This window comes from Dicentrarchus labrax, unplaced genomic scaffold (assembly GCF_905237075.1).
Source record: "Dicentrarchus labrax unplaced genomic scaffold, dlabrax2021, whole genome shotgun sequence".
Lineage (NCBI taxonomy): Eukaryota > Metazoa > Chordata > Actinopteri > Moronidae > Dicentrarchus > Dicentrarchus labrax.
In genome coordinates, this window is record NW_026136720.1 from 2,442,735 (window position 1) to 2,462,461 (window position 19,727).

The window sequence follows — 19,727 nt, forward strand, 5'->3', positions numbered from 1 at the left end:
ATTGCTTAAACACAAATTAAGTCTATTTATGTTAAAAATATGAGTTCATAATGAATAGTTGTGTTACAATCACTACTATAAGTGTGTACACTATCATTTACAATGATTTAAACTGTGTATGTACTGAATTTGATTTGAGAGTCAATATGAATATGGTATTAATGGAATGTGCTTTCTGCACCATGTCAATCAATCAATCAATCAATCAATCAACTTTATTTCCAGAGGTCCAATAAATACACATACCAATACAAACAACGGCACATACACAAACAACAACAGGACAATTAAAAAAGGCAATGATACCAGTGTTTCCACATGGATGACTGGTATCGCACAGTACTAAGACCAGGGTTGGACAGCAGCATAATGATGAGGTTACATGAACCATTCAATCTGCAAATAAATTTGTGCATTAGGTTTCTCAACAGTGCATGGAATGTGTTGACTCCTACCCTACAAAATAGTTCACTGGCACTGCTCCACCTGGGTTTTTTAAGCAGTATACGCAAACCATCATTATAGGCAATCTGGAGCTTCTGGATGCTAGACTTTTTAAACTTGGTCCATAAGGGGGCAGTATACAGAGGAGTACAGTATGCTTTAAACAGGCTTATCTTAACTTTATCTGAGCACCAGTGGAATTTCCTAACCAGCATGTTAGCTTGTGCATATAACATGCGGCGCTGCCTATAGATGTCATCATCATCATACCACATTTGATCTGTGATGATGTGTCCTAAATATTTTGTTTTATTACCTACAGTTAAAACTTGCTCTGCCAGGTAAAATCCTTATCTCCTTTTGTTTTACAGATCAGAACAACACTCTTTTTGCTATTGTATTTAACATCAAATCTGACACCATGCTCAGTACATATGTTCAGCATCTCTTGAAACCCAGCACTGCTAGGAGAAAAGATAGCTAAATCATCAGCATACATAAGGTGGTTTATCAGGGTGTTGCCAACCATGCATCCTGTTTTACTGGCTCTTAGTTGGTCAGATAAATCATTCATATAAATATTAAAAGGGCAGGTCAGAGTAACCCCCCCTGACGAACCCCATTACCCTCGCCAAATGGTGTAGAGACTGCATTCCTCCACTTGACCTGCATGCTCTGGTTAGCATACCAATATGCCAGGATCCTAATTATGCTATTGGGCACACCTCTTTGGCTGAGCTTTGAAAACAACTTAAAATGATTGACTCTGTCAAAAGCCTTTGATGCATCAATAAAGCAAATTAAAACTGAAGAATTCTGTCTTCTATACATTTCCACCACTTCCTTCAGGGCATAGATACATAGATCAGTACCATGCTTAGCCTTGAAGCCAAACTGGTTGTCTGTAGTATCAATATAAAAACTTGGTCTATCTAATAAAATTCTTTCCAGAACTTTGGATAACACACTGGCTAAAGCAATTGGTCTATAGTTATCCAAGCTCCCCACCTTGCCAGCTTTGTCCTTGATGACAGGCACCAAGGTAACAGACAACATGGAGTGCGGCAATAGATCATGAGTCATAAAGCCTGTAAAGCAGATTGCAAGAAGAGCTGCAGCCCTCGGACTTGCAAATTTGAGGTGCTCTGCAGTGATCTGATCTAAGCCACTTGCTTTATTATCAGCTAGCTGTGTAATTGCTGGCAACGTTGCCCACTTTGTAGAGATCACTTTTAACGCAATTGAATAGCTTGGAATAATGTTGCTTCCACAGCTCAGCTATCTTGTCGGCTCCAGAAACTCCTTCAACTGTACATGGTAACGGTGTACTGACCCTGTTCAGTGCTCTCACCTCCTTCCAGAAGCCAGTAACATCGTTTCCAAGAAGCTTCTCAGCCATAGAGTCTGCTCTCATTACTTGCTCATGTTTGCTGATATAACGAACTGCATATTTATACCTTGTGTTGGTAAGCTTTTTGTGGTCCAGGACAGGCCCCTCTCTGGACCTACCTGCCAGGACCCAGGCCTTATATGCATTCTTGGCTTCAGCATGATAAGCACCCACATACTTGTTCCACCCTGGCTTGATGCTCTGTCTTTTTTAGGGTAAGTAAAGCATGGTCTACTGGCCTCGTACACAGCTCCTGCAATACTATTATACATAGTACAGAGGTCCTTACAATGAGAGCTATCATTACAATTCACATCAGAGCACAAAATTGCATCTCTGGGTAGATATACATCCCTTAAAAGACCATCAGTTCTACCATAGTATAACATCACATCTTCATTTGTGAGCTTAGACCAATCCAGCTTAGCCTTACAATCACTATTAACTTCTTGTGATATTTCCGGGAGACTATCACAATCAAGTACCATAACAAAAGGGACATGGTCAGACAAGGATGCCTCATAAACAATCTCCATTGATCTTAAACTAGTATGAGCATCAGCAGTGCTGATGCTGTGGTCAAGCCATGATGTAGAATGCCAGGCCTCACTTATGTAAGAGTAGCTTGCGGCAGGTAGGAGCTTTTGGCTAGATAGTACAAGATTATTATCATCACAAAACTGCAGCATGTGCTTGGCAAACAAGGAACCTTTGTCTGACAGATCAGCATTCGTGTCAGCCACTACATATACACTTGTGGACAGATTGTCAGATATAAAAGAATTTATAAAGGCAAGTCTATTCAAGTATTCATCTTCATTTTGTTGTGACTCATACGGTGTGTACACATTGAGGATGGGAAACTCTTTGTTATTCATTCTTATCTGTACAGCAATACACCGGTCAGCTTCAAGCCTAATGGCATTTATGATTGTGTCCAGCTTTTTGTGCCAAATGATGGCCACGCCCCTGCTATTCTTCCTCTCACTAATCCCATTGATAGGTCAGTAGTGGACTCACCAGCCCCATGGAAATTGTCACTAAAAGAGTTCAATTGTCCTAGGTCCTGTTTAGATAAAAACGTTTCTTGCAGACATAAAATGTCACAGCTTTGCAGCAGGTTGTCAACTACAGTACGTCGGGCTTTGTCTCCTGCGTTGTTGCCCAGGCGTAGCCCACGACAGTTATATGATCCAACCCGCATAAAGTTTACTTGGACAGTGTGGCCGCAACTCCAATCGGTACTCTTGCACTTAGTGAATCAGAGAGAGGCCTAGTTGTACTAGCCCCCAACCCGTCGATTTTGCGTGGTTCAAAATATCGCCTCACAACAGAGCCTTCTGGCCAAAGTTCTGTGTTGTACATTTCCTCAACTTCATTGCACTCTGCAGACACTTTAAACAAGCTGTATCTGTTGCCCGCAGTGACAATGCGTTGACAGTTGACGCTGCGGCCAAGTTGACCACTCAAATATTCAGACAGAGTCTCTGCATCAAGGTCCGGTGAAAATTTGGTGGCAAAAACACTTACCAATTTCGTTCGAATCACTCTTATATTCCCTTGCGCACCGGTACCGACAATAGGCTTAAATACCCTCCGTTCAGGTTTTCCAGCATGCAAGGCGATCCGACCCTCGGCATGACTCCTTCGAGCCCGGCCCTTTTTCACCACACGGCTCCATTTCGGCGAATTATCTGCAATCCCTCCACGAGCCGGCCGTACACGCGTAGTCCCACTCCCTGCCCCTGCCTCGGCACGGACGCTCACGTCCCCCGGGGGTCAACTTCGTGCGAGGTGATGCGGGAGCACGGACACATGTGGGATCCGCAGGAGAGCCAGGGACGCTCCCACTAGCCAGCTTCCTAGCCAGCTCCTCGCTATTCTCTCCAGCCGAGATAGCCGGGTTGCATAGACATGCAACCCGGCTCGACTCCTCCCAGGGGTCGTCTGTACTTCCTGTCCAGCCCCGACAGAGAAGCCATGGATACTTACATCAATGAGTCCCTGGCAGCAGGTCCAGGGAGTCCCTCCTCTTCTCCTGCCGGTGCAGGATTCTTCTTCGTCGCCAAGAGGGACAAGTCCCTGCAACCCTGCATCGACTACCGAGGCCTTAATGATATTACTGTCAAGAACCGTTACCCTCTCCCTCTCATCTCCTCAGCCTTCGAGCTCCTGGAAGGTGCCACCATATTCACTAAGCTGGACCTGGGCAATGCTTACCACCTGGTCCACATCCAAGAGGGGGATGAGTGGAAGACGGCCTTTAACACACCCTTTGGGGCATTATGCATACCTTGTGACCAACGCCCTGGCAGTCTTCCAGGCTCTGGTCAACGACGTGCTCAGGGACATGTTAAATAAGAACGTCTTTGTCTACCTTGCCGACATCCTGATTTTCGCCAGCACAGAGAAGGAACATGTTCACCACATCCAGGCGGTTCTTCAGAGACCCGTAAGCAGCTCCAATGATTTCTCTGGTTTACCAACTTCTATCTTGGGTTTATCCCGGGCTACAGCACTGTCGCCGCACCTCTCACAGATCTAACCTCCTCCAAGGTTCCCTTCCGTTGGTCCTCTGCTGCAGAAATGGCCTTCCAGTCCCTCAAGACCCGGTTTACATCGGCCCCATCTTCCAAATACCTGACCCTGAAAGACAATTCGTGGTGGAGGTGGATGCCTCCGACGTAGGGGTAGGAGCTGTTCTCTCCCAAAGAGTGGCGGAAGACCAGAAGCTTCACCCCTGTGCCTTACTCTCCCGCCCGTCTGTCCCCGGCCAAGAGAAACTATGACATTGGCAACCGAGAACTCCTGGCCATCAAGCTGGCCCTGGAGGACCACAGGAACCTTGAGTATATCCAATCAGCAAAAAGGTTGAACTCCCGACAAGCTTGCTGGTCCCTGTTCCTCACCTGGTTCAATATCTCTCTCTCCACCGGCCCAGTTCTTGCAACGTCAAACCCGGCGCCCTGTCACGTCAGTTTGTGGAGAGGGAGGATTCTGTTACCAATTCCAATACCATCCTTCCGTCCTCATGCTTGGTCGCCCCCCTCACCTGCAAAGTAGAGGAGAGATTTAAGGCGGCTTTGGAGGATCATTCTGGACCGTGCTCATGCCCTCCTGACCGTCTGTTCGTCCCCTCTACTCTCCGGTCCGACGTCCTGCAGTGGGTTCACAGCTCCCAACCCACCTGTCACCCCGGGGTCCAGCATACCAAGGAGGTGTTTCACGAAGGTTTTGGTGGGCAACCCTGGACAAAGACACACAGGAGTTTGTGGGGGGCCTGTCCAGTCTATAGCCAGCACAAACTTTCCCATCAGGCTCCTGCTGGTCTCCTGCAGCCTCTACCTGTGCCTCATATCTCCTTGGACCTTGGGTTTGCTACCGTCCCACAGCTACTCTACCATCCTGACCGTGGTGGACCGGTTCAGCAAAATAGCCCACTTCATTCCTCTGCCCAAGCTCCCCTCGGCTAAAGAAACAGCTGAACTGGTGCTGCTCCACGTCTTCCGGCTGCACGGCCTCCCCATCGACGTGGTCTCTGACTGAGGACCCCAGTTCACCTCGATATTTTGGAGGGAATTCTGTGTACTGATTGGGGCTATTGTCAGCCTGCCGTCAAGATTCCATTCCCAGTCTAATGGTCAGGCCGGAGGAAGAACCAGGAGATGGAGATGGCACTATGATGCATGGTATCTAAGCACCCATCGTCTTGGTCTCAGCAACTCCTGTGGGTCGAGTACGCCCACAACACCCTGACCAGTTCTGCCATGGGACTCTCCCCCTTCCAGTGTCCCTATGGGTTCAAGCCGCCTCTGTTTCCCGCCCTTGAAAAGAAGGTTTTCTGCCAGTCGAGACCTTCATCCGCCGCTGTTGCAGGAACTGGATGCAAGCCTGAACCTCACTCCTACGCTCCGCTGACCGTTACTCTGCCACTGCCAACCGCCGCCACTCCAAGGCACCCACCTACCAGGTGGGCCAGAAAGTATGGCTGTCCACCCGGGACCTCCCACTACGGGTGGAATCCAAGAAACTGGCACGCAGGTTCATCGGCCCTTCGAAGTGGAGAGGGTTATCAACCCTGCAACAGTGAGGCTAAAGTTGCCCTGGTTGCGGGTCCACTCCACGTTCCACGTTTCCAGGGTCAAACCTGCCCTTGAGAGTCGGCTGGTCCCCCCTGCTCCGCCTTCTCCCTCCACCCACGCTGGTTGATGGGGGTCTGTCTACTCCGTCCACCGTCTCATCCAGTCCCGTCATCGAGGGAGGGGTTTCTAGTACCAGGTTGACTGGGAGGGATACAGTCCTGAAAGAGGTCCTGGGTTAGAACAGCCTTACAGGACAGTCAACGATGACCGACTCCACGACTCAGGGGCGCCGTATAGGGGGAAAGACAATTCCAAGGACTGACAGGGGCCCCAAAAAATTGGTAAAAACTAATATAAAATTATTAAACCATCATCATTCAGTATATATATTTCAAATATAATAATAAAATTAATGATCTCTTTGTTTTTACTTGTTTTTGGGAGTAAAAGAATCCCCATTGACCAAAAAACTTTTAGCAGACTTAAAAACAGATGAGTCAACAGCACCCCAGTCTCCCCATAACTGTACCCCTCCCTGTCCCAGTGAAAAAGGTGAGCAACATTGTGTTCAATGACAGGCCAGTTAGCATCATTGCAGGGAGTCTGTTGGGATTTCTGTCTCTCTTGCTCTTTTTACCATTACAAAAAGAAAATGAAATATTTATTAATGACAGAAATTCAAACACATTAATAACAATTATTTTCTCACATAATGATCATTACATCATTATGGTTGCTTTTAATCTTGCATCAAATAGGGAACTGCATACTGTATGCAGACTAGCATGCATGTACAAATCAAGAGTAGTAAATATTATGCTAGTACTTGTATTATACTACAAGAAGCAAAACAGTTGCAAGCCTTTAATAAGAGTTATGTAAAGCTTTTGATGGGACAGTTAGGTCCTAGAGATGTTGTGACAACAGCTGCACAGAGGGGGCCCAATTAGATTTTTTTGTCATGGGGCCCAAAATTCCTGGCGGCGCCCCTACCTTGACTTCATCACTGCCCAGTACACCACACACACCTGAGAGCAGAAACACACTCATCCATTCCCCCTCCGGTCCAAAGGAGGCCTCCCCTACCTGGACCAGGTGTGTAAAAAGGTGAAGATAGACTTCGGGTACTGCATTACCTGTCCCTCTTCCAGTGACTCGGGCTTCAGCTTGCGTAGGTCCTGAGTGGCGTCGTGGTAGAAGAGGTTCATCTGAGCCAGCAGACTGTCGTACTGTTCTGCCGTCACCGCGTCGCCACCGAGACCCCGGACGACCCGACCCCAGAGGCAGGACGGGTTCTCAATCTGCAGAGAGAGAGCAGCGGGTCACAACCTTTCTCTACCAGTGAACTGACGACCCGACCAAGTGACATATTTTATGGCTCGTTAATATTTATTATCATATTATATATTTCACATTATTATATTATTCAATGAATAAACTGCACAGTGAACACAATAACAGCAGAAAGTTTGGGTAAAAGCAGAGATTTGGATGAACTTGGAGCAGATTATTTCCTGTGACATTTCATTGATATTGTTGGTAACCTTTTATACAATTCTCTGTCTGTATTATGTATTTTTTATCAATCATACTCTCTAAACCATCTAACCTTAAAGAAACAAACTATTTAATTTAGTTTTCTTCATAGAAATGAGATATAGGCCTACTGTGTATAGTTTATGGTTTTCTTACACCCTCCCCCCTCTTTTGATTGTTGTAAAGAGATTCTGCTCATGTGTTTTAGGGCTGCACGATATAGTAAAAACTTTGTATTGTGATTATTTTGACAGATACATCGTGTCTTATTTAAAACCAGTGTTATTACATCCTAATCTAGACAGAACAACCTCCTCTCTTCTTCCTTTAACACTGTGCTTTAACTGCAGATTTTCTTCCTTATTAGTGTTTTAACTAATTATAAAGCTGTTGTGTCAAACATTATACTCTGACTCTTAAACCCACCCTGAATATATGCTACCATTAATGGTTTATATCTTCTTTAATATTATAACACAGTATGTCACACTGCTAAATTGCACATTATATTGTAAATACTGTCTCTCTTTATACCTTTTTCTAGTTTTATCTTCACTTATATTCATTATGTTTACTGCAATGCACCAATTTGCCATATAATCACACTTTAAACTGCTTTTAATGTAAATTCACAAGCTAAACGTTCAGGTTAGTTAATATAAGTATAATTATTAAACACCAAAAACACAAACAACCTCCCAGAACAGCATCATGCATCGATCTTTATCCACAAACAGCTCCTAAAGTCTTTCTGAGTGCAGACTGTCAGCATTAGGTATCAACCGTTAACTGACAGTAATTAATTAATTAATGAAGAAAACCTCACTTACCTTCAAAATGGACATTTTCATCATTGTGCACGGGTCTGTAATCCTCACTGGAGCCTTAATAATAATAATAATAATACATTTTATTTATAAGCGCTTTTCTAAATACTCAAAGACACTTTACATAAAAAAATAAAATAAAAACACTGCAGGGAAATATAACAATATAACTCATTATGCTGTGACTCCAAGCAATCGCTGGAATAAATGAATTAAATATCGATTTAAAGTCGATATTTTTGATTAGCGCCCGTCAGCTAGGTAGCTACCGTTAGCTCACCGGGCGGTACAAGTTCCCGGGATTTAAAAACTACAAATTTACCCAAAACGAAGCGGAATTTCACAGGTTTGTGTCCGTACAATGTTTTTAATGTTATTCCGTTTGGTTTCCGTCTGATTTAATATGAAAACCGTCACGTTTGTTACCTGTTTGAGCTTCTGGACGGAACAACGCGGTGAAACGACGTCAGACAAAATGGAGGCGTCCTTCTGGTTGTGACCGTTAGGGGTTGCTATGGAGACAGCGGTAGGTGAGAGGGCGGTTCCTCCTTCTTCTGCCTTGTAATTGTTATATAACTGACTCAATATGTATGGATGTATTATTTTTAATTATTTAAGATTTAATTAGATGTTTTTTTTAAATGTTTACAGCTGGTTGTGGATTTCAGTCAATGTAAAAACATTATAATGTTTAAGAGGATCTGAACGAGGGCGGCGGGCGATACCAAGTGTGCAGTCGGGAGGGGGGAGTCACATTTATGTTTTCTTTAACAAACGGAAATAAATTGAAAATAAATCGTCAATAATAAGATATAAATCAATTGACAGCACTCACTAAAGGAGGATATATCTAAGATAGTTCAGCTGTATATTGGGGGGGGCCCTAGTGTTTACTAGTATTTGCAAATGTGACTGAAACTTGTCAATAAATGAGTTGAACTCCAGCAGATAAACTTTATTGATCACACATTGGGGAAATTCACTTGTTACAGCAGCTCCAGATAAAAAATAAAGAAATACACATTAAATAACAAAATAAAATATAAAAAATACAAGATTCTAGAAAAATAAATAGAAATGGGATTGTATGTACGAACTATATACAGTATGTTTATATTGATGTGATTTAAAGTTACAATATAATATTGCACAGGAAAAACTGCACACATATATATTATACAGTAATGATTTAACAGGGCTATGAACAGGTCTAAAGACTAAAGTGCATGTAAGAAATTATATATATATGTTTTTTTAAAGTGACTATGGTATTGTTGCTGAGTTCAATCAAATCAACAACATATAATCATATCTCTCTTGTTTAAATAAGGTCTTCCTATTAACTGTAATGGCTCTATTAGGTTAATATGCGCTGTGAAATGATGTGTAAATGTTAAAGTTTCCAATTATACAAGATCTGTTTGGGCAGTTTGTAAATCTCCAAATGACATTTGAGTAAAACTTCCAAGCAGCAGTAAATAGAAGTATTATGAGACAATGTGTTAATGTGAGTGTGTGATTTATGTGTATTCCCTCTCATTTTAGCTAGCGTTTGTGTCATTTTGTTTCCATGGAGACAACTCATTTGTGCCAGAGCCCATTCAAAAAAATAGTGATTTCTAAGTTTGTTTCTCTTCAGAGCGAATAAATAAATGTTGTAGGAATATAAATGTAAACCTTTTCTGTTCAACATGTTCCAGTCTATAATTCGGCATAGTTGTCATTGTGAAATTCTTCTTATTAATTTGAATATAAAGACAAGTTATGAAATGAGTCCACGCTGCTCACCGGGGCTGTCCACAGGGCGTACTCTTTAATAACTGTGGGACATTAGAGATTTTACAGCAGGAAGCGCTGCTCAGTGGATATTATTGGAGCCGATATGAAGGGTGAACACTAAAGAGCCACAATAGTCTTCTGAGTTACAAGTTAACATTTAATATTATTGTCTTATGACCATTGGATTAGTATTTAACAAGATTTCTGAATGGAGTTCTGCGTGATAGACAGCCACCCACCAAAAATGTTTCAATATTTTCTGCTTTTCTTATTCTTCACTGATATCATAGTAAATATGTTTTGTGTTTTGGACTGTGATTTTTAATATGTCAGCATTTGTGACATTTTATGGATAAAATGATTAATGGATAAAGTAATTAGAGAATGAAAATAATAGTTCCACAGCTTTTGTTCCAGGCTTGTCGTTGGTACTGTACTGTACTACTTTATGTGGCCTCCGCTGTGTGATCAGGACTTTTTAAGTCTCCATGTAAAGAAAATGTTGTCACTAACAAGCCCTACTGCTGCCGCAGGTGGAGGCGTGAAGATCCTGTTTGAGAAGGAGCTCGGTGTGGCAGATTTCCACCTGCCCAACAAAAGCTGCATCCTCTACGTGTCTGAGTGCGACATCATTGCAGGGAACAGCTACAAGAGGAAACTGGTTCGCTACAGAAACGTGAGTTTAATGAGACCGCTGACGAAGCAGTTTGGCTGAACGCCTCTGACGTGATCTGTGTCCGTCCTGTTGTACAGAGCAGCAGTAGTTTCCAGGAGCTGGTGCTGGTGGAGAACACCAGACTCAGTGAGCAGTACTTCTCCGCTGTGCAGAAGTTTGTGGTGTTTGACCTCGGCCTGACTCTGCTGCCGGTCAGCGGGCAGACTGAAGCCTCACAGCTCATCACTCAGATTGTAAGTAGTGAAAAACAAGAAAGCTGCACTTCTCTTTTTGTCTTAATATCCTTACTCCACATCACAGAAATGTCCAGTATGTTCTTTTAAATCTATGAGTTGATTAAAGCGTGAGTGGATGGGAAGATCAGTGTTAGATCTTAGTATCAGGGGATTGTTGCAGCACAGACCTTTTCTCTTGTATCACAGGAAGTCACTTACCAGCGCACAAGAGTCAAACACAGACCTTTGGGGTAAACCTGAGCTGTCTTACTGAAACCTCTTGTAGCAGGACACTTTGTTGTCTGGTGCTAGTTCTCCAACCTGCTCTAATTGTCTCCAGGTTCACGGTGGGGGGGGGGCAGGGAGAACCCCTTCAGGAGGAGGACTTCGTCTCAGCTGTTGGACCCGCTGATCCTGGCTCTGGTCCAGCAGGTCCCCGGGGGCCGGCAGGGTCAAAGCTCTGGCCCTGCTGCAGCACTTCTCCAGCATCCAGAAGCTCTGCAACGCCGCCCCGCCCAGCTGGAGCCCATCGTGGGTCACGCTGCAGCTCAACAAATCCACAACTTCTTCCACAAAGCCACTGCTGCTGGAACCTGAAGGTCCGACTCTGGGTCTGCACTCAACCAGGAAAGTTTGGATTGAATCATAATGCAGAAAGATTCAGCTCACATGGACACTAACTCTTTATTTGAAAGACTGCAATGGCAGAAAATCCAACATTGCTGTGTTTAAACTGTAACAAACAATATTTGTTTACTTGTTTGTTCGTCCACAGAGCCCCGCTGGTAACAGGGCTGAAAATACTTGGAAACTGATTTAGGTTTGGTGATTGGGCCGCTGAGTTCTCTGCCCTGTGTGGTTTTCTGTTTGTATTTTAGTTTGCACTTTTGCTTCCACAATAAATAAATATTTGTAGCATCAGTTGTCTCTTTTTAATCACTGTTGATGTTGTTTATGAGTTTGAATCCAAAAGATAAACCTCTCACTGCATTTGAGTTATTTTCCCTCTTGTTTTCTTCTTAGTTTGGGTTCAATTTATTTCAACTTAGATATACATAGAGTTTGTGAATAAAAATGTTGTAAAATTAAACCTACATTTGTCACCACAATGTTGAAGTACAATACTTTTGACTTTGTACCAATCAGACGTAGATCTCATTATTCTGCATTGATGTAATGTGCTTCAGCATCAGACTGTAGTTATTTATTAAGAGCATGTCCTCATGAGGCCACAGGCTGCAGTTTGTTATGAACTCCACTAGAGGGCGTCCTCAGATGTCACTTATTCTCTACAAACTAGTAGCACTGGTTTAGTGTTCATATCAGCTGCTCCAACACAAACCTTCAATAACACTACATTATCTTACACTACCAACTATCTCAGAGGTGATGGGCTATTGGAGCTCATCAGCTGATGCTGTTTTTAATCACATGATTTGGTGCTCATTAGAAACACCATCAGCTGTTTTTCAGCTTTGATATCAATCAAAAACAAAATAAATGAATCAAATACAATCAAAACTTTATTTAGCTTTTGTTCAGTAATTTGTGCCAGTATGCAACAGTTCTTATACATACAAAGATCAGACAATAAAAAGGTTTGAATTTGGCACCCAGACATTTAAAGAACATGAACATGTTTATTTATAAGCACAATGTTTTCTAATGATTTAACAGTCTTGAAGGCAGGTAATGCAGTTATTAGAATGAATTAGACTGCATTAGATAATATCAATCAGTGTGGTCAAACTGGTGTGTTGTAGTAATAAGTAGTAATGTGACACATCCAAGAAAAAAAGTAAAAATAACCCATATTGATCAGAATCTGGAAAATACTCAATCTAAACATTGTACATCACCAATAAATATACATTTATTACATTAAATGATGTGAATCTTTCTGTAGGAAATCAACTGTTTTTTTCTACTCAGTGTGATTGACAGGACAGATGATCAGAGGGGCAGAGTTTTTACTACCATAATTAAGACTAGGACCAAAGAATGGGTAGAGTTTCTCAGTGAAGGAGCAGCCAGTAAAGGAGTAGATAAGAGCTGCAGCATCAACATCATAAAAAGAGACCAGACCCTCCTCATAATCCACAAACACCCCCACCTTCTCAGGCTGAGACTGCAGAGAGAGACAGACTGCAGGGTCAGTAGCAGCTTTGTACTCATTTTCATTCCTTAACAGTATCAACCAGTAACCATCCTGAGGTCTCAGTGTGATTACTCCCTTCCTGTTGATCGACTCTCTGGCCACTCCTAAATCCCACTTAGTCTTCCCTTTAACCTGAACCTCGAAATAAAATCTTCCTGAAGAGAAACTCTGCTTTGCTAAGACACAGGTACAAGTATCAAATCTCTGTGGATTGGCTGGGAGATTCTTCTTTACATCACCATGTTTAACTTGTTTTCCATCATCAGACAGGATGAGCCAGGGCTGTGCTGTATCAGGATCTAGTGTCACATCCACTGCATACTGCTGGACCCTCTTCAGCTCGACCTCAAACAGCTTCTTCATCTGTTTACTGAGCGTCTCCTCCAGCTGATTCACAGCTCTCACCACAGTCCCCTCATATGAAGGTGGACGGGTGCTGATTCTTATCCAGTCTTTGAGGAGGCAGAGACATGGTCTGGGTCTTGTTGAAAACCTCTTGGAGGTCATGGTAACAAGCCAGGACACCCCCCCCCCATTTCTTGAACAGGAGTTTTACAGGTGTTTGGTGCCAGGATGTCTCTACTAAGGGATGAGGCAGCGCACACAGGTGGCTTGGAAGCAAAAACAGACATGGAACAAGTGAAAGCACAGTCATTTCCCCAACTTATAACATTGCCTGTCCATTGCAATATGAGGGTTGTTGTTTAGTGAGCCACAGTAAGCCCAGAATTAATGGATGTTGGAAAGATTTAAAGAGATAAAAACTTAAAAAGACATTTTAGACATTACCGTTTATGACAAGTTGGATGGTTTGGGTGCAATGAGTGAGTCGACCATCGAGGGCATTGGCTTCTAAAATCTTGGGCAGAGGAGTAACCCTTAGGCCCAGTTTTTCTGCTAATTTCAGATGCATGAATCTCTCGTATTGAGCAGGAAGAGCAGGTGCTGCTGCCGAGACAGATGAGGTGAGGTTGAGAGTGTCAAAACGACTCACCAATTATTGGATCTGGTCTTTAAGGTGACCCTGGTCACCAACAGACGCAGAAAGATTCTCTAGGCGGTCTTTGGTTCTTGAACAGAGAGACAGACAGCAAAAAGCTTCCTCTTGGTTAATCTGTGATCCCTGAACACGAATGGCTGCATGCATCTGGTTGGAGTCAGCTGAGTCCATTTTTGGCCAGTTCATACTGGTAGTGTTTGACCAAGACACTGGACTCAAATGCACGACTCAAAACACAAACAGGGTTCAGAGGTAAATTAGTTTATTTTAATTGATGCAAGGTTAGGTACACGGGTAATCCACATAAAAGGCAAACAAAACTATATAGTGAGCAGGTTTAGGGCCTGTCCTCACAAATACGTTTTTATCGAATCCAGATAAATACTTTATCGTATCGGCCTCGCGTCCAGACGGATACGGCGTTTTCGGGGTGTGAAAATGGTATTTTTTAAAAACGGGTCCCAGAGTGGGAAAATCCGAAAACGCCGGATTGGCCGGAGTCGCCTGGACGGCAAAAACGGACTTCTCCGAAACAATGACGTATTGGCCCCGCCTCTCTAGCCTTTAACCTCATAACAACAACAACAATGGCAGACTACTACTACTTGTTTGTAAACAGCGCATGCTCCATGGCTTCTTTTGCGGTTTTAGTGTTTTGGTGTGGCGGCGTCACAGCGCCACATGCAGGCCTGGCATATGTACTACAGCGTTTTGTGTCGTTTCAGTGAATCAGTGGGGATGCAGATATTTCTGGAAACGACGCTGTGTTTATGGAGATTTTTTCTCGAAACGGCATCGTATTGGGTGAGACCGCGTATTCGTGAGGACAGGCCCTTAAGGTAATCAGATGCAGGTGCAGGTGATTGAGGGCGGTGCAAACAATTACCATTAGCAGCAAACACACAAGGAAAGGAAGTGAGAGGATCAGAAACAAGAGGGAAAGGAAGGTACAAAATAAAATAGGAAACACACAGAACTTCAAAATAAGATCCATCACCATCAGTCACATTTTAAGTGATGTACTGTATAATGCTCTGCAGCTCTGGAATTATTATTATTAGTAGTAGTATTACTGTACTAGCATAATCAATCAAGAGTTACATGTTATCATCACAGACAGTTATATTTGTAAAAAAAAAAAAGTATGTATATGTATTCATATTTCTTCATAGGTATTCTGCATGTCCAGGGAATCAATGTCAAGTATATGGTCTCAGACAGGGATCCACAGATTTGTGTATAGCATGCTCTAACATCTAAAAGAAGTCAATCATAGAAAACTTTATCTGTGGAGCAGAGGGTTACAACTCTCTGTTTTTTAGACCTCTATAATCCCAACCTCAAATCAATGTTAAAATGTTTAACCGCACACATCACATGTAACCCAAGGATGGTGACGATATCAATAAAAGACAAAATAAATAAATGAGACAGTAAAAACTTTATTTGGCTCTTATTTCAAATGAAAAAGAAAGAAAATCTAAATCAAAATCTTCAATGAGTTGTGCCAGTATGCAACAGTTCTTGTATATACAAAGATCAGACAATAAAAAGGTTTGAATTTGGCACCCAGACATTTAAAGAACATGAAAATGTTTCTTAATTGTGAACACATTCTTTTCTAATGATTTAACAGTCTTGAAGGCAGGTCAATGTCTCTTTTTTTACCTGTAGAAAATTAAATGGTTGTTTTAATCAGTGTGATTGACAGGAGAGATGATAAGAGGGGCAAAGTTTTTACCACTTTTGTTATTACAGGGATTAAAGAGTGGGTAGAGTTTCTCATTGAAGGAGCAGCCAGTAAAGGAGTAGATAAGAGCTGCAGCATCAACGTCATAAAAGGAGACCAGACCCTCCTCATAATCCACAAACACCCCCACCTTCTCAGGCTGAGACTTCAGAGAGAGAAGGACTGGAGGGCCAGCAAGAGCTTCATACTCATTTTCATTCCTCAACCATATCATCCAGTAACCATCCTGAGGGCTTGTTTGGATCATTCCCTTCCTGTTGATCGACTCTCTGGCCACTCCTAAATCCCAGCCAGTCTTCCCTTTAACCTGAACCTCGTAATAAAATCTTCCTGAAGAGAAACTCTGCTTTGCTAAGATGTAAAGAGAGTAATCAAATCTTTCTGGATTGTCTGGGAGATTGTTCCATACATCATCATGTTTAACTTGTTTTCTATCATAAGACATGATGAGTTTGGGATGTGCGGTATTAAGATCCAGTGTCACATCCACTGCATACTGCTGGACCCTCTTCAGCTCGACCTCAATCACCTTCTTCATCTGTTTACTGAGCGTCTCCTCCATCTCATTCACAGCTCTCCTCACAGTCCCCTCATATGAAGGTGGACGGACGCTGACTCCTGTCCAGTCCTTGGTGGGTGGAGCAGCGTTCACGGACAGGAAGCTTTGGAGGAGGTGGAGGTGGTCTTCAGACTGTGAGAGCTGCTCCACCTCAGAGCTTCTCTTCCTCAGCTCAAAGATTTCCTGTTCCAGCTCTTTGATGAAGTCTTCAGCCTGTTTCTCTGTCTTTCTCTGTTTCTCTTTGATCGTGTAGATGAGCTCGGCCTGGCTTCTCTTAACAGACTTCTTCAGAGCGGTGAAGACCTGAACACCATCTGCTATCTCTCTGTCTGCACCTTTCTTACTGAGCTCCACTGAGCGTTTGATCTCCTGAATCTTCAGTCGTCTCTTCTGGATCAACTGCTGAATTTCAGCCTCTGTCTTCCCCAGCTCAGCCTTCTTTCCTTCATATTCTTCTTTCAGAGGAACAACATCATGTGTCTTGTGGTCGAAAATAGTGCAGAGGCTGCAGACACACATCTGGTCGGTCTTACAGAACAGCTCCAGCAGTTTATCGTGCTTCGTACACATCCTGCCTTCCAGGTTCTCCACAGGGTCGATCAGCTGATGTCTTTTCAGGCCTGACGTTGTCAGATGAGGCTCCAGGTGAGTCTCACAGTAGGAGACCAGACACACCAGGCAGGACTTCAGGGCCTTCAGTTTGGTTCCAGTGCAAACGTCACAGGGAACTTCTCCTGGTTTGGAAACTTGTTGCTCTGAGCTGCTGCTGCTGGCTTTCTGTTGAGCTGACTGTCTGAACTGAGCAGCCATCTCAGATATGAAAGTATTGACCTTCAGCTCAGGTCTTGTGTTGAAAACCTTGTTACAGTTGGGACACTGACACTGGACATTAATATTCCAGTGTTCAGTGATGCAGGTTATACAGAAGTTGTGTCCACATGGTGTGCTGACTGGATCAGTGAACACATCCAGACAGATGGAGCACAGAAACTGATCTTCAGTCAGCAGACAGCTGGCAGCAGACATATCTACACTGTGAGGATAAAAGTGAAACTGTGACAAACTAAAAAGATAACTGCAAAATTCTTGATTAGTCATAAAAATATCAAGTTAGGTTAACTGAAATATCAGGAAGTAATTTTGAAGTATTTTGTTTGTTCGCACTTTGAAAACACAAAATGAAAACAGTGGCAAATCCTGTCTGAGTAAAGCTTAAGTTTTGTGTTAATTTTGTTTCTGAACCAGTAAATATTATCAGCTGTACTCACCAGTGTTTGACAGAGACTGTGCTGTGTTGTTGAGAAGAGAAGCCGGATCAAGTCAACTTGTTCTATTGAGAGAAACCATGAGATTTGTCTTGACTGCAGGTTTGCCTTCACTCACATTAATGTTTCGTTTCATTTGAAGAATGTGGAATTGAAACTGTTGTGATTTTCCACCATGCTCCGCCTCTTTCTGCTCTATAGGTGAGGCTTTGTTGCCTTTCAGGTCTGAACGGATCAGTCACGTACTTTTGGTTTGATGGGAGAAATCAAATGTAAATTTTGTCTGGAGTAAAGCACCAAAGACTTGTCAGGGAACCTTCTGGTTACTGGAGACTTTGACTTAGTTTAATTTTGTTTTTCTCAGATTAAAGTCTATAACGTACGGGAGTGTATTGCATTCTCTTTAAAATTTATTTTTGGTTTGTTTTTCTGGGTAATTATTTTTCTGACTTTAGAGAGCATTTGAAACAATAGATGCGTTCATTCCTTTATAGAGAGCTTGATTTAACAGAAACAAACATAACCGGCTTGTTTAGTTTAATCAAGTTTTTGATCTGGGTTTAAGACATTGGGAGATATATAGAGATAGTCCTGTCTTTAAAGATGATATTATCATTAGTTTGTCGACTCTATGCAGGCACCTGAGGACTTTGTGGTTGTTCAGAAGGACAGCCCATTCAGATCTGCTAGACATAGCAATTTATACATAGCAAAATTTACCCGGTCTGGTAGATAATTGAAGATGGGGCATGTATGTGCGGGCAGGAGTCACCATAGGTCCATGGGAGTCACTTGCAGGTTGGAGGTTCTCGGGGAGTTCAAGTATTTCGATAATTCAGAAAAAAAAGTACCCCGAAAAACAGAAAAAAATTACTCAGAAAAACAGAAAAAAAAAATTCGTCATTATTCAAAAAAACAAAATTACTCGCTTTTTTCAAGTGAATGCAATACGCTTCCGTAATGACATGCTCCAACAGTCATAAAAAAGAGGTCATCCATGGAAGAACTTACTTTATCTGTGGCTCAGAGGGCTACAACACTTTAATGTCTCTCTTCAGGCCCACAATAATCCTAACATCAGTTCATTCATCAATGTTAAACTTTTTAACCTTTTCATATCACATGTAACCCGTGGAATACGTTGCCACAAAGCACACACTTATTTTTGGGGGATTCTTGTAGCTTCAGCGTTTTGGTTGTTGACATAAAAACTAAAACGCATTTCATACTGAAGGCAGAAATGAATAAATCTGTCTTCAGTGCAGCACATTTGCTTTAATGCACATTAGAATTTACAAAACACTGAAAGAGTTTAAAAGACAATTAAATTCAAGAGAAGAATGTAAAACTCAACACAGTGCTGTCTACATTAAAACAGAGTTTAATGATTTAAACACGCTTCTCTGGTATAATGCGCTGTTCTGTCAGTACTAGATATAAATTAATTCAGTTTAAGGCCCTACACAGACTGCATAACTCTTGCATCAGTTTGTCCTCTGTGTGATAGATGTGGTACAGCTTTCACACTCATTCTAGCAATGTAGATCATTTCTGGTGCGAACATATTTAATTGGTTTTTCAAACAATATGAGATCAACATTCAGCCAGACTGTAATTTAACAGTATTTGTTTGCTCTGAGAGGACAAAGGCCCTTCCCTTCTATCAATAGCAGGCTGTCAAAGCAGGCATGGTTGTCGTTAATAGAATATTACTAAACTGGAAGTCTCCATCATCCCCATGTTTTAGGAGGTGGCTCAACAAAATGCTTTCTGCTCCTAAAAGTAGAAGAACCTCGATGAACCTTTTGGGGTTCCTCACCACTGCGGAGGATCCCCAGTCCAAAAAGGATCCCCCTCAGAAGGGTTCTTTTAGGAACCACTTTGTGGGCTGTAGTAGTTATAGTAGTGACATTGCACAAATACTTTCTCATAGACATTTTATTTAACCGGAATATTGAATAATAATACATATGATTGTTGAAACAACTTTAAATTCTATCAATACAATTAACAAGTCACTGAATATATGCAATAACAAAGCAACAT

At 42.4% G+C, this 19,727-nt stretch overlaps 2 protein-coding genes across 3 annotated transcripts in view; one reads left to right on the forward strand and one right to left on the reverse strand.

The window, feature by feature from the left end:
• LOC127353582 (E3 ubiquitin-protein ligase TRIM21-like) overlaps positions 1–17,241 on the reverse strand; it is a 44,329-nt gene extending 27,088 nt beyond the window's left edge. Inside the window, exons 1-2 of one of the 2 annotated variants that reach the window (XR_007881317.1) lie at positions 16,387–17,241; positions 12,804–13,452 (exon numbers count right to left, since the gene is read on the reverse strand). Coding sequence is in view for 1 of the 2 variants with exons in the window: in XM_051382918.1 (XP_051238878.1) it covers positions 12,874–13,452; positions 16,387–17,226 (1,419 nt within the window). In the remaining variant the exon portion in view is untranslated. Of the gene's footprint in view, positions 1–12,449; positions 13,453–16,386 lie in introns of those variants that run through there. The other variant, XM_051382918.1, reaches the window with a different exon arrangement.
• LOC127353900 (Fanconi anemia core complex-associated protein 24-like) lies at positions 10,558–11,361 on the forward strand. The gene is made up of 3 exons (XM_051383501.1): positions 10,558–10,734; positions 10,812–10,967; positions 11,290–11,361. Exons 1-3 carry the CDS (start codon positions 10,558–10,560, stop codon positions 11,359–11,361), a joined length of 405 nt encoding a protein of 134 aa, XP_051239461.1.
• Positions 17,242–19,727: the final 2,486 nt, after the last annotated feature.